The sequence below is a fragment of the Protopterus annectens genome, chromosome 2.part0 (genome assembly GCF_019279795.1).
Source record: "Protopterus annectens isolate FY-2018-M chromosome 2.part0, PAN1.0, whole genome shotgun sequence".
NCBI lineage: Eukaryota > Metazoa > Chordata > Ceratodontiformes > Protopteridae > Protopterus > Protopterus annectens.
Window position 1 is genome coordinate 820,588,126 of NC_056728.1, and position 16,104 is coordinate 820,604,229.

At 39.1% G+C, this 16,104-nt stretch overlaps 1 protein-coding gene across 6 annotated transcripts in view; it reads left to right on the forward strand.

Annotated features, from left to right (window-relative positions):
- KDM4C (lysine demethylase 4C) overlaps positions 1-16,104 on the forward strand; it is a 3,520,425-nt gene that overhangs the window by 3,081,778 nt on the left and 422,543 nt on the right. For 4 of the 6 annotated variants that reach the window (XM_044061093.1, XM_044061091.1, XM_044061092.1 and 1 more), the window contains exon 18: positions 15,258-15,443. The exons of 1 other annotated variant lie outside the window; for it this stretch is intronic. In XM_044061093.1, coding sequence (XP_043917028.1) covers positions 15,258-15,443 — 186 coding nt within the window. The remainder of the gene's footprint in view (positions 1-15,257; positions 15,444-16,104) is intronic. One more of the 6 variants, XM_044061094.1, reaches the window with a different exon arrangement.

Sequence of the window (16,104 nt, forward strand, 5' to 3'; positions counted from 1 at the left end):
CCAAAACTGAAGTGCTTGAAGACCAGCCCAATGTGGGATACTGGTGTATAATGATTTTACATCTAGTGTACAGAGCAGCCAGTCAGATTCAATCTCAGTCTCTGCTATAATTTGTAAAAATTGTGTAGTATCCTTGATTCTAGCTCTCACATGGACAAGCAATGGTTTCAAATGTTCTGTCAAAAAGGCTGAAAGAGGTTCAGTAAGTGAACCATGACCAGACACTATAGGTCGGCCAGGTGGGGAGGTCAAAGATTTGTGTATTTTAGGAAGTAAATATAATATCTGTTTATTTGGATCCTTAACCGTCAAATGTTTGACAATAGTAGTGGATAAAATGCCATTCTCAACTGCACTACCCAAGAAATTATCAATCTCTTTTTTAAAAGTAGGAGTGGGATCAATATCCATTTTCATATAGCATTTTTTATCAGATAGTTGTCGTAATCCTTCCTGTGTATAATAATCCATGTCCAAAACCACTACCGCCCCACCTTTATCTGCCTTAAGAATCGCTATATCATTGTTGTTTTTCAATTCCTCAAGCGCCTGTCTTTCAGTTTCATGAATATTGTCTTTAATAATATTGAAACCATATGGTGGAAAATGTAAGTCCCTAAGTACAGCCTGTTGAAAAGCTGTAACATGCGTGTTAGCAGGAGGTTGAAATGTAGATTTTAAAAATCTAAACTCAGTAGATCTTTGAGCATCATTGTTAACATTATCAGAAAAAAATATCTTTAGATTCAAACTGCGGCAAAATTCCAAAACATCATTGACTATTTGGTATTGATCACAAAAGAAACCAGGTACAAACCCTAAGCCTTTATTTAAGATTGTTTCTTGTTCCAGAGTGAGCTCAACCTTAGACAAATTAAGGACATTATGAAATACAGTGTCATCTATTTTAGAAATGCTTGAACTATTCCATCCATTGATTCCAAATCTGGACCTATTATGGTGTTTCCTCCCCCCGCGTCGTTTCGTCTTACCCCAAAAGGGGTAGGTATATTACTTCTTTTTTTGTAAGGTGAGTGATCAGATGTAATACCCTCACTGTCAGTGGGAGAGGACTCATCACCCGAGGTACTGGTATATATATGCTCCTTATTTTTGAGAATTAGTCTGGGTCGTTTCCTTGATCTGGCACCGCCCCTACCCGTAGTCATATCCTTAAATCTGACTGATTTTTGTAATTCAAAAGGGCGTCCCCTAGCATAGTCATTGACGTCCTGATTGAACTTTTTAATTTTCCTTTCTTTCGTCAATTTATCATACTGGGTCAGTTCCCTAGATAAATTGGCTACCAAGGTACTGTAGTTGCTATTAGATTCAAATTGTTTGCAAATAGTGCTAAGATCTTTAATCTCAGCAATGTTTAAGTCTGTTGTCCTTTCATAATAATCTGACAGTATTTGTACAAACCTCATAGATCCTTCTTGAGCTGCCTCAAACCACTCATTGGTCAACCTCTCTTCAGATCTGCTGACCATGGGTTTTAACTTGATTCTAAGTCCCCGAGGGACTAATTTTTTATATAAATAGGCCTTAAAAAGCCGTAAGTGCCAAATATTAGCTCTTAGACCTTTTAGGGCTTTCTCTAGATTAAAGAAGGCAGATTGGCATCCATTACTTGAAGAGGCAGCCTGTTGATCATTGGTATTGTTGCTTGAGATAGATTCCAGTCCAAACACCTGGATATCCTCCCTATCAGCACACATACCCTGTAAAATATTGTCCAGATTCATATTGCCAAAATGAACCGACCCAGTATGACAAAATAAAGGTGGTGCGATGCCAGAGCCAAGAAAAGAACCCAGTAAATTGACCTATCCAAAAGATGATAGGATTGATATAAATCCAATTCGTTATAAAATACCAATATCTCAGGGGAAGTAACCACTATCTCAAAAAGCCAAATGTGTTCCTGAATCATTAAACCGTGTTCCACCCAAAAAGGGGTTATATGAAGGAAATCCCGTCTTCCCTATAAGTAGTGGATATAAAATCCAATAACATGAATGTATTAACCAAAATAATGGATCAATATTACTGATTGTTAAACAATATTAGTATTCAACCTTATGTTTAGGAAAAATATCCTTAAACACCAGAAGGCACAAAATCCACTAAACTGTATGTGGAATATAATGTGTCTGATAAAATATTATTAAAGAGAAACGTTCAATCCCATATATAGTAGTTAAATCAGCCCTAAAATAGCTGTATGAGTACCAGTATTATGACCAATATCTTAATCTACCACCAGATTCTATGTGTCCACCAAATAGTGAAACATAAACCTTAAATACAAAGAACATATTAAGGAAATTCCTTCATAGATAGTAAAGCCCCTTAAACATCATAGGCATTAAATATATAGGAACATCTTAGTTGTATAGCATTGCAAAAATGAATTTTATCATCCACCTATTTGCTAACTAAAAAGCGTATCAGAATGGCATACAGTGAACATACAATAGCTGGTTAGACAATCTATACAAAAATGTTCAATGTACCAACCAATTATGTTTTTAGGAAAAATATCCTAAAAATAGCCAAAAGGCAAAAATCCACTAATCAGTATGTGGAATGTCAAATAATTGGTCTAATCCATACTATTATAAAAAATTGTTCAACATATGGTAATAATTAAAACAGCCTTTGTAAATAACTGTATAATACCAATCCCCAATATCTTAATATATCTCAAAATTTATGTATCCACTTGAATAGTGAAACATAAATATTAAGTACAAAAACCAAAAAAGGCCCTTCAACATCATAGACCTGAGATATATAGGGACCCCTTAGTTATATAACATGGCCAAAAGAAAATAGCCAACAAGCTATAGGCTAGCTGGATGGCATTACACAAAGTGGCCTGAAATAAGCATGCGATAGTTGTTTGAACAGTTGCAAAAAAATGCTCTATAATATGAAACCCCTTAGCTTAATCCAAATGTATCTTGATACATCTAGTTTAAATAATCTAGGCCCATCTGTTAATGGAAACCAACAGAGGAAGGTTACACATAGAAACAATTTTAACATACAATGGTCTGATGAAACATGTGCAATACTATATAGTATCCTGTAGCATAAAACACATGAAAAATCCAGGATATACTTCCATAGAATTAGCGACAACAGATGCAAAACACCAAACACCTTAATGTCCCTCTAAAATTCTGTAAGCGCCAAAAGATGGATCCATAATCCTGGTAATTTAAATCATATACAAACCCAAAAGGGCAGCCGTACGTGGAAGAGTGCTGGTTCAAATGGTAATATAACCCAGACGAAAGCCTCAATCACATAGTCAATTTACACTCCCAATATGTACCCCGTTGACCACAAATGGTATTTGGCCTAAATGCGCAGCCACATGATATTATACGCACATTTATACATTTTCAGAAATTACAATTAGGCACTACACATTTAACAAGAATGTAAAAATGTACTAAATCAGTCTCATGTTCTTCCGCTCCTTACGCCCATCATGGTACCATTCCAATAGACCACTGTGCTAAGACCTGAAAGTCCGTGCAATATTGTTTACAAAAGTAGAAGTATAATCCGTTCAACACAGTCACATCCAACGATCCAATCGACCAAGCCCCAAAGATGAAAGAATGTCACAAAAACTAACCATAGGCAAAACTGCTCTACAAATTGTAGCATGCTACAGGCCACCCTCTCAAACTCAGGAACCCCACACAGCCTTCCTGAAGACACTGGAGGGTATAAATGTATCTCCAAACACCATCATATTGGGTGACTTCAACTACCCGAATATAGACTGGGAACATTACTCAAGCCCTAACTTTCTAGCCCAACGGTTCCTGGAGTTCATAAATTCAAATGCCATGGAACAGTTAGTCACTGTTCCCACGAGAGGAGAAAATATACTAGATCTCATTGTCACAAACATGGGGACAAAATGCTCCACACCGGAAGTATATCCCTCATTGGTGAGATCTGATCATAAACTAATCTCACTGGAAATCCACATCCGCCCCACCCCAAACAAAAGACCATAGTGAAGAACTTCTCTAAAGCAAACTTCACACTACTCAAGACTGGTGTGGTATCCTTCAAGGCCCCTGAGCCAGAGGAAACCACAACCCAAGCTGCGGAAGCCCTTACAAATGCCTTCTATGAACACCTCCAGGACTGCATGGATCAGGCAATCCCAAATAAAACCAAGACTCTTTCCACAAAGGGCAAACGTCCAGTCTGGTGGACCCCAGCCATTAACAAACTTTACAATAAGAGGAGGAAGCTATTACATGATAGAACAAAATCCATAAAAGGGAAGTCACCCCTGATCATTATTAGTAAAAAATACGAGCACTCATAAAATCAACTAAGGCCAATTTTGAGAGAAAAATTGCCATGGATTCAAAGGACAATCATAAGGCCTTTTTCAGCTATGTTAGGAACCTGGGTGGAAACTCCCAGATATGCTCAGAATTAGTCCAAAATGATACAAAAATCACTGAACCCACAGACATTGCCAACATACTGGCAGACAGGTTCAGTGCAAACTTCACCCCTCTCCCCTAAAGGAGAGATAACTATCCCAGCCGAGTGTAGCCTCCCGGACATCTCAAATGCGCAGGTGAAAGCTGCTCTCTCTAAAGCTAAAAACACAGCATCAATGGGACCGGATGGTGTCCCCGGCTGTGTGCTACACAAGCTAAATGAGGAATTAAACCCGCACATAAGGCAGCTGTTTAATCTCAGCCTTACCACAGGATACGTGCCCAAGGAGTGGCGTACGGCAACTGTGGTCCCACTCCACAAAGGCGGCGCCTCTACGGACCCTGGTAATTACCGCCCCATAAGCTTAACAAGTCTAGTCTGCAAAGCTATGGAGAGGATCATAATGGAGCTCATAAACAAAGATATAGGGGACTTGCTGACATTAGACCCGACCCAGTTTGGCTTTGTCAAGGGAAGATCATGCCTTTTGAACTTGGTTGACTTCTTCGAAACAGTCACCAAGGCCATTGATGAGGAAAAGGCAGTCCATACAGCCTACCTTGACCTTGCAAAGGCTTTCGACACAATACCCCACTCGGGTATTGTAGAAAAACTTACCAGCTTAAATGTAAACCCATATGTCACAAGATGGGTTGCAAACTGGCTTAAGGACAGAACCCACAGGGTTAGAGTTGCTGGCGCTGTGTCAGACTCCAAGCCGGTCACAAGTGGTGTCCCACAGGGCTCGGTCCTTGGCCCCTATTGTTTGGCATCTACTTCTCAGAAGTACAGGCCAACATGGGAGGACTTTGGCTGACAAAGTTTGCAGGCGACTGCAAACTGGGCGCCATAGTGGAAAGTGCATCGGACACGGATATCCTTCAGAAGGGACTCACGGAAACAGATAGCTGGTGCCAGAGCCATGGCCTGAAGTTAAACGCCAAAAATGTATAGTCATACCCTTCGGGAAAAACAAGGTAACCCCAAGCTACCATATAGGTGGCAATCCACTAAGCACAGAAGAGGTTATCAGGGACCTGGGGACCCAGGTTGACAGTGGCCTTTCTTTTGACACTCACGTTGCTAAAGTGGTTAGAAAGACCTTCTACATTGCCCACCTGATCATGAAGGGATTCACATCCAGATCTAGTGAGGTCATTGTTCCCTGTACTCTTCACTTATCAGACCAATGATCGAGTACAATGCCCCATTCGGGATGTATCTCACCCGACATCTGCAGCAATTGGAGAGACCCCAAAAGTTCCTCACCAAAAGGATAAAGGACTCCAAAATCTGTCATATGCTGCCAGATTGAAGAAACTCCAGCTCTATTCAGTCGCATACCGTCTGCTCAGAGGTGACATGTGCCTGACATACAAGGCCATGTCCAACCCGGAATTAATGGACATGCTCCACCTCAAAAAATCCAAATCCACCAAAACCACTAGAGCAAGTGACTTAAACCTTAGCACGGATATAAATAGGATGTGCTGGAGGGATAGATTTATCACTCAGAGACTCCCTATGCTGTGGAATAAAATCCCGGTCCACGTGAGGCAGAGCACCTCGCTGACTCTGTTCAAGGGAAATCTAGACCTGTGGATGGGAGATCGTAGGTTTACCCCGGGAATCATCTCTGTGTCACTGCTGGACAGAGGCACAACAAACTAATGGGCACAGTATTTTTTCATATAAGGGGTGGCGTAAGCCACAAAAATTTGGGCTAGGCTTATAAATGCCTTAGGGCAGATAGCCTAGTATAAACCTATGAACCTATGAACCTATAATATTGCATCATACAGATATAAAAATAAAAAAAATAACACTTTAGCGACCAACGACTAAGTGTTTCCCCATTTAAAGTACCTGAAATGGTAAAATATCCAATTCCGACCAAACCAAGTCCAAATACTTAATGCCAAACGTAAAACTGAAACTTGTGTCCTCGTTCGCTTGGCCCAAAATGGTAAATGTGATCCAAAAATATGCCACACCAGCTTCCGACCCAAATGTTCATACACCAACACGTAAATAATCCACAAATAAACGCATAAGTTGCAAAAACTCTGATGGAATGTCAAGAACAGAATACAAATGTTCGTTGGCGTCTCTCAAAGCTTCAAATTACTTCCCCAGAGTGAAGAGTCTTCTCCCACCGACAACTGGAACAAAATGGCTCCCAGAGAGGTACAATTCACGTACAACCACACCAAACCTCTCACGTAAAGCTTTGCTCGGCCAACCAAACTTCCAAAACACACAACGGCCAGCAAATGATGTCCCAAAAGTTTTATTTAACAAAATCACATAGGATATAAGTTATATATCCCAAACTCCAAACCGGTTTTGGTTATCCCTTCTTCAGTGGAGCACAAAAATTAAACAGAGAGCCAACAGAAACACATGATACTATTTATAGTATCTGTTAACTAAAGACTATCCAATCAGAGTATAGTATTGTGGTCTAATAAGACCTTAAACACCAAAAGGTTTTGATGTTTTGGGACATCATTTGCTGGCCGTTGTGTGTTTATGAAATGGTAGAACCCATAAAAAAGGAGGGGGAGTAGCAGTAATCTACTGCAATACCTATGCCATCTCTCCCTTAGTCAAACCACTGCCATCCTTTGATAACACTGAATTTCTTTTCACTTCCCTGCAGCTAAATAAATCTAAACAAATATGTGTCCCAGTAATCTACATACCTCCTGGCCAAAACATCACTACCCTTGAAAATGTCCTTTCCTGGACAACCGCTTCTCCTTTAATTTATTTGCTTCTCTTTCACTTCTCCCATGCGTCTCTGCTCTTGCATTCAAACTCTATCCATAATTTCCTTTTTTCTTTCTTACTCTACTAACATTACAGTTGCATTAATATATCATTTTCTTATGTATACTGCCCAATGTACTTCATTCTTTTTGGAGATTGTTAAAGTACTATGCTATTAGAACAGAGAGTGTTTTTGTGTGTAATGTATTAGTTTAGAGCTTTTCTGCTGTGTTTTTGTGTGTAATGTATTATCATGGAGCTTTTCTCCCCGGGCCTCCACTGAAAATGGGCTTTCGGGCCCAGTGGACTTCCCCGGTTATCAAACTGGAAATAAATAAATAAATAAAAATAAATAACTAATAGTAGCAACAAAACTGTAATTATGGGAGACTTAAACATTAACTGGCAAACTCTTATGACCGATTCCCCAGAAAACAGCATCAATCTCCATGACTTCACATAGCTCATTACCACCCCTACCAGGCTACAAAACAACAAACCTTCAGGCAGTATCCTAGACTGGATCTTGGTATCAGAGCCCCACAACTACACTGACTCAAATACACATCCCAACATCCTAAGTGACCACCTGCCAGCTTATACACACAGAATCTGCTAACAAGATTCCAAATCTCATACCTATAAAACAGAAATCTTACCAAATATAGGTTCATAGGTTGGTACTGAGCTATCTGCCCGAAGGCATATATTAGCCCAGCCACATTGTGCGGTATTCACTGCCCCTTTAGTAGTTCCCTAGACCCTTGTACTAGCAGCTAGTACCCTTGGCCCCTATCTAGTAGTGCTGTTGGTGTGATCCCTGGTGTGAACTTTCTGTTACCCATCCACTCATCAAGGTTCCTCTTGAAGAGTGATAGTGAGGGGCTCTGTCTTATGTAGATCGGGACCCTGTTCCATAGTAAGGGAAGTCTCTGTGAAGGGAATCTGTCCCTCCAGCATGTTCTATTCATTGTTGTGTTGAGGTTTATATCCCTAGAACGTGTAGCTTGAGTAGATTTGGTTTTGCTAAGATGGAGCATGTCCAACAATTCTGGGTTGGACATGGCTCTGTACGTTAGACAGAGATCGCCTCTGAGAAAGCGGTATGCAACAGAGAACAGTCTTAGCTTTTTCAATCATGCTGCATAGGGCAACTGTTTGAGGCCAGTAATTCTCTTGGTTAGGTACCTCTGTGGTCTCTCCAGCTGCTGGAGATGTCTAGCCAGGTACATTCCAATTGGTGCATTGTACTCAATAATGGGTCTGATGAGGGAAGAGTAGAGGGGCACCATTACATCCTTAGATCTTGATGCGAACCCTTTCATGATCAGATGGGTCACATAGAAGGATTTTCTAACCACTTTGGCAACATGGTTATCAAAGGAAAGCTGGCCATCTACTTGGGTCCCTAGATCCCTTATTTCTTCTTCAGATTTCAGGGGATTACCTCCTATGTTGTAGTTTGCGGGCACTTTCCAAAGGGGATTACTAAGCATTTTTTTTGCATTTAGCTTGAGACCATGGCTTTGACACCATGCATCAGTCTCATTTAGGCCCTTCTGGAGGATCTCCATGTCAGCCAGAGACTCTATTATAGCACCCAGTTTGCAGTCGTCCGCAAACTTATTCAGCCATAGCCCTTCAGTGCTTGCCTGTACTTCTGAGAAGTATATGCCAAACAGGAGGGGCCCCAGGACAGAGCCCTGAGGCACACTACTCGTTACTGATCTGGATTCGGACATAGATCCCACTACTCTTACTTTATGGGATCTGTCTGAGAGCCAGTTTGCGATCCATCTTGTGACGTAAGGGTTTATGCCCAGGCTGGTGAGCTTATCAATAATACCCGAATGGGGAATGGTGTCAAATGCTTTAGCAAGGTCAAGGTAAGCAGTGTGTACCTCCTTTCCCTTATCTATAGCCTGAGTAACTGTCTCAAAGAAATCCACCAGACCATTAACCAACAGACATTTAAGATACCTTAAAATTAATCAACTGATCCTCCCTAAAAACATTTCCTCTAAATGATGCCATCCACCAGTTTAACAAAGTCTTTCTTGATACGCTTAATAGTTTACCCCCTGTGCAAACCAAAAGAATAAAAAAAACAATCATGCACCTTGGTTTACCAAAACCACAAAAAAAAAAGATACAAACTAGAGACCAAGCATGGAAAAACTGGCTTAAAAACAAAAGTGATATCAGCCTATTAATATACAAACAGCTACACAACAAATCTAAAAAAAATAGTTGCCTCCGACAAAAAAAAAAAAAAATTCTCTAAACAACTTAGCAACTAAAACAAAAACCCAGAAAGGTTCTGGGACCCTATCTCTAAACTATCCACTCAAAACCCTTCACCATTCCCTGATAAACATCCATCTGAAATAGCCAACATCTTTAAGTGACATTTTATAGACACCATACTTAAACTTGTAAGTAATCCTACCTCTCCACAAACCCCCCCCCAACTGACCCACCAGACAATTTTAACAACATAAACAATCCTACCACACACATTAGTTACACAGCTACCACTTACACACCTACTTGTACTCTGCAGCCTATCCCCACCTCTCTAATGTATAAACTTCTTAAATTAAAACCTTGCTCCCTCTCCTCAAACAACCTCCTTTCAGAGTACCTAAAACTCACTGCAGACTCTGTTACCTATCCTGTTAGTATAATAATTAACCAGTCCATCACTGAATCTGAAGTCTCACAAATATGAAAATAATCTATCATAGCTCCCCTACATAAAGGTGGAAATCCCAATGAACTTACAAACTTTTGCCCTATCTCTATTCTCTCCCGTCTGTCTAAAATACTTGAAAAGTGCATTCACATACAACTGCTAAAATATCTTTCTGAAAATAATCCTATTTCTCCCTCTCAACATGGTTTCCATCCAGGACACAGTACACCCACTGCACTTATATCTTTCACAGATATTGTAAACAGAGCCGTGGATGCTGGCCAGATAACCTCAGTTGTCTTACTGGATTTATCCAAAGCATTTGATAAAAGATCTCATCAAAACTAGTACAACAACTATCCACTTTGGGATGCTCACCGCCAACTCTAAAATGGTTTGCCAACTGCTAACTATTAACTAATAGGAAACAATGTGTTCGATGGCAAAATAATCTATCACAATATCTAATAAACAAAACTGGAGTACCCCAAGGTTCCATTCTTGGACCCCTACTTTTCAATATTTTTATTAATAATCTTCATACTGCCTCTGTTGAAAACAAACGTATTCAGTATGCTGATGATTCCACCATAATCTCCTCCTCCAATAACCTTCAACATCTCCTAAAAATGACTCAGACTTTCTCCTCTGTTGAAACTTGGTTAAATGATGCACAATTACTACTAAACCCTAAAAAGACCAAACTGTTATTGTTCACCCCTAAACCTCTTCTACATGATTTTAAAATATTTTCTCTAAATAACACAGAATTTGAAATCATAACTGAAGAAAAACTACTGGGCCTCACCATCGACAATAAACTCACCTTTAAATACCATATACTAAACACCATTAAAAATACACACTTTAAACTTGGTAAACTCAAAAGGCACAAGCACTTCATGGATATCACCACCAAAAAAACACTTGCCAATACATACTTACTCCCCCTTCCTATTATACAGAGCCCCCATCCTAAAAAAACTGCACATATCTTTCAAAAACAAACTACAATCATGTTACTATTAAACTGCCAAATTTGCAACTGGCCTATCTTATCACACACATCACTGTCATGCCCTTAAGGCATTAAATTGGCTCGATTTCTCCCAGTACCTTAGCGAAGTACAACTAACCCAAGCTCAAAGTAATATACAAATCTGACAGTTGCCCACCTCTAAAGCCAATCATACAACCTGACAACCCATCCAGAAGACTCCGCTCCACTAATAAACAACTCTTAGAAGTATACAAACCAAATAAAAGAGCTGTAAAAAGCCTATACTCTTTCTCTGTTTGAGAACTCTGGAATATCCTCCCCTCATACATTAGCATCTTAGACTCCTTTAGGACCTTCAAATTCACTTTAAAAAAACATCTTCTCAAAACCCATATCTGTCCCTGCTCTGCCCCCCAAAGCTTATATACTCAACTCTGATATTTTAGCTCTTATCTCATACTATCTAAATACTTTTTCACATGTCTCTCATCTGCTTCACTATATCCCTGTTCTCATTCCCCAAACTCAATACTTGCATCCCCCCACGATCTTCTCTGCCTAATCAGTTTCATACCTAGCAACTTATCTCTCTGCTCCCAATGCCATTTACATTAAAGTGATATTCTCCACTTACTCTTAACCCACACCCTCCATCATCTCCCTCTGTATACTATCACCTCCACTACCGTCCTATCAGCTTTTCCCTCAGCTATTGCACTCACTTCCCTCTGCTATTACACTTCCTCAGTTTCAATAATCCTTATCTGAAACCATCTCTATAAAACTCTAAAACTAGCTGTAAAGCTACAACTCTGTACAAAATAAGCCTAGTATGTGTATTTCTGAATGCAGCAAGGTACTACTATTTACTAAATGAATCCATTAACCATACCAAACAAGTAGATTTCTGTGTTAGAATATATCTGTGTAGCTAAACAATATTTATCTGTATATGAATAGAAATCAAGATGTATAATTATCTGTCATTTGTTAAATGTTTTATGTATTTTATGCAGAGTTTTTCTCCCTGAGCCTTCACTGAAAATGGGTTTCTGACCCAGTTGGACTCCCCTGGTCAACAAATGTCAATAAATCGATCAATAAATAAATAATCAGGATCATTCTGAATATTAAGAAAGACTCTCAAAAGTCATTATGATGACTCCCTTCTGTCTCAGACAACAGTGTGGTTCTCCCTTCTTATGGAATTGGCCAAGAACAGTTACCACAAGCTTCCTCAAAGATGGATCTACCCACATAAGCCACGGTGTGTTTGATACTCCTCAATTTGAAAAAACTTCAGCTCGCTGCCTGGATAACAGTTTTAATACATTTTAGGTAACTATTTTCTGAGGATGTGCAACAGGTATTAAAGGAGTCAAAGAAACCTGCTAGTAAGAAATCATGTATTAGTAAATGAAAAGTACTTTAGCTGGTGCCAAGACAACAGCCAGGACCCTTTTAAGGCTAGTACTTATTGGGTTCTACAATATTTAGGATTTACTACCCTCTGGCTTTTCTTACTCCTCTGCCAAGGTTCATTTGTTTGCCATTTTAGCATGTCTGCCACAGTGCTCCCCTTTCATTACATTCCCATGTTAAATGTTTTGAAAAAGGTGTTGCATACCAAACCTCATCAAAACAGGTGAATCCTCCTTGGGATCTCAACTTTGTTTTTGGAAAAGTTAACTCTTACTCCATTTGAAACAGCAAAGCAGGCTGATTTGAGGCTCTTAACCTGAAAAACAGTTTTTCCTCATTGCTCTGATTTCTGCAAGAAGAGTGTCCGAGTGTCAAGCTCTCATGATAGGCCAACCTTATTTCATTGTCCACATAGACTGGCTTTCCTTGAAAACTAATCCATCCTTTATGCCTAAAGTGGTATTTAGTTTACTTAAGTCAAGTTGTCCATTTCTCTGTCTACTTTCCAGATCCTAAAAATGAAGGAGAAAGGATTCTTTTTATTCTGGATGTCCACAGACATCTCAGATATTATCTTGACAGAGATAAATACCTTCTGACACTCTGACGTAATATGATAATGGTTAACAGGACTAGGCTATGGGAAGGAAGAGAAAACAAATTAAGATATTTAGAAGGAGCGTATGTAGCATGCTAAAATGGGATTTATTGTGAGATTTTGCAGCAGAGATGTTATTCAGCATGCAGAAACATTTTAGCTGAAGGCGGTTTACCACATGAATAGTGCAACAGTGTGTGTGGTGGGCCCTGTAGGTTTTGACAAGGTTCAGAGGTGGAGATTATAACTGCAGAAAAGGTGAAAACCATACACCAAGGAGATTATTTATTAGTTGATTGCTTATTTAGCAAGGTTGAATATAGTGGGTTGTAAGCTGAGAAAGTGTCTGTGGTTATGAAGTATGGGGGTAATTAATGCAGTTAGGGTGATTGTGTTAAGAGACCTTCACCTTTTTTCAGGATGTAGCTCTTGTGGTTATTTTGTCAGTTTGCTAGCTGCTTCATAGTGTAGCACATCACAGAGGACTGCTCCCAATATACTCACTGCATGTTGCTCTTTATTCCTTCACACAAGTCTTTCCTAGTTTGAGACTTGCAGTCTCTATGCATGTCTGTATGTACATATACATATATGCATGGGCAGCTACTATGTGGCTGAAAAGCAGTCTATTGAAAGGTATTCTGTGATGGGTCAAATCATCAACTGGAATACAGTTCACTCAGACTAAATGGGAGACCTGTATTTTTGCGAGATCAGTGAATACCAAAGACAGGAGAATTTCCTTTCTCTGGTATTGTGTGATCTCAGAGTTAGTATATTTAAGTAGCAGGGGGTTGAGATGTACTGGATCTTGACCCCTGCAAAATCACTTATTTTATATATATATTTTTTTGGGAATTCTGTTTTTAAAACTGTTTTGTTAGAATAAACTAACTTTGCTAACTTTGCTTTTCAGTCATTGATTTTATATCCAAGCATGTGTGTGTGTGTGTGTGTGTGTGTGTGTGTGTGTGTGTGTGTATATATATATATATATATATATATATATATATATATATATATATATCTATAGAGTACTGGCTCTGTTTTTTATGATCATGAGGACAGATATGGTGTACCTTCATCTTTTGATCACCACTTTTCCATTGCTGTTTAAGCCATGCCATGCCATGCCAGGAAAGAATACAGAGTAGCAGCAGTACTCCGATATTAAAGAAGTACTTGGCTGGTGTTAATTCCTAATTCCCCTAGGAATGAAAAGAATGCCTTAATTCTCCCTTCCTGGTAGCCCTCAGATGTGCTTTGTTTGCACCTGAATGCAGGTTGTCACTGTCATATCTATTTGTCATTCATCTGTGCCAAACATACCAGAAAATTAACTCTTAGAGTTAGAAAATTATTCTGGTCATGTCAATTTATTTTTTTTAATGTTTTTGGCAAGGAGATTACGGGTGGGGACTGTGCATATTCTAAATCTGATGCTTAGCATTTCATCTAGACTTCATATTTAACTGCATATTCTGCAACCAAGGCAGCAGACCAGCCACTAAGGTAAAAAACTCTTTTTACAGGTGTAGTTATTCCATTAGTTAAGTCCCCAGGTCATATGAATAGTCTAAACATTAGTTTATTGTTTCCACTAGTCAGTCTGCTTATTTGTGATTCAGTATATCTGTTTTATAATGAAAATATTTCTTGTTAAACTAAACTAGAGACTTACAGATTCCGTGTGTTGGTTAACTATAATGTTGGGAAACCGTGTGTTACTGAGTGCAAACCTATCACACCCAACATGTGACATGACCACTTTCATTCACCGACATGAATGCTATGCTTGATTTGTCATGCTGCAGTGATGATGTCCATCTGCGTAATGACTGAAAACTCCTTTTCACTCCTGTCTTTATAAGTATCGAATCCATTGTGTTGTTGGCAGTCAGATCCAATCAAAATTGTAGCAAGAGGATATTAAGTTTACATCTGAAAAATCGACTCTGATCATATCAACAATATAATGTCTTCAGCAGCAGAGGCTGACAAAAATAGGTAGCAATCTGGAGTTTTCATTCTTCCTGATTTATAAATCTGTATCTTTATCTCTGTATCATCATTATTATGATGGGTATTAATATGGCAATGCAGAATACCTTTCAAGCATTAGCTTTCTGAATTTCCTAAACATCTGCTTGTAGGTGACCAACCTTAGAGGAGTTTTTTTTGCGTGGAAATAACTGTGAACATTCAGTGGTATTAATTAAAGAATTAAAAGTAAGAAACATAGCCACTACTTATGCTTCCTCTTGTTTTCATATCCACAGAAATGTGTGTTCTGCCAGAAGCAGACAAAGGAACATAAAGGAGCCTGTGTTCAGTGTTCTTTAGGACGGTGCCCCACATCCTTCCATGTTACCTGTGCTCATGCTGCAGGTGTGATGATGGAACCAGATGAATGGCCGAGCGCAGTCTACATCACTTGCTATAAACACAAGATGAATGTAAGCTGGGTAAGCACTTGAAGAAACTAACATCATTTGCTAAATGATTCATTATGCATTGCTGATCATTCTTTTCACTTTCAGACATACATGAAAGACTTAAATATATTAATAATCTGTATAATGGACAAGGATAAATAATCAAGATAAACAAGATAATTTGCCATATGTCGATATGATTTAATTGCATTATACAAAAGTTGTTGCTTCTAGTTCCTTAGTTTCACTGTATGGTAATGTCAAAAAGGTAGTACATGTTGTTACATAATCAAACTCTAACCATTATACCCCATCCAAGCCCTTTATAACTTTAAAAATTCACTATAATTTTGAAGATCTAAAAAGATTTTGTGTGTGTGTGTGTGTGTGTGTGTGTGTGTACGCACGCGAGCATGCATACTCCTAGGTCATCATCCGTCATCTGCCTTGTTACATTGTCTAGAGATCACCATGCCTAAATACAGCTACATTGGCAAATGCTTTGTTGGCAGACCAACTGTCAAATCTGCAAAGCACCTCAGTGAGAAAACTGAACGGCTGAGATCAACATAAAAGACAATGTGTCCAGTGCAACCACAGATAAAAGGAAACTCAGAAGTCTGCTTTAGCAATCCCATGCTGAGTATGAACTAAGCTGTGATTAGCTAAAGAGAGAACTGAACTGTGGCAG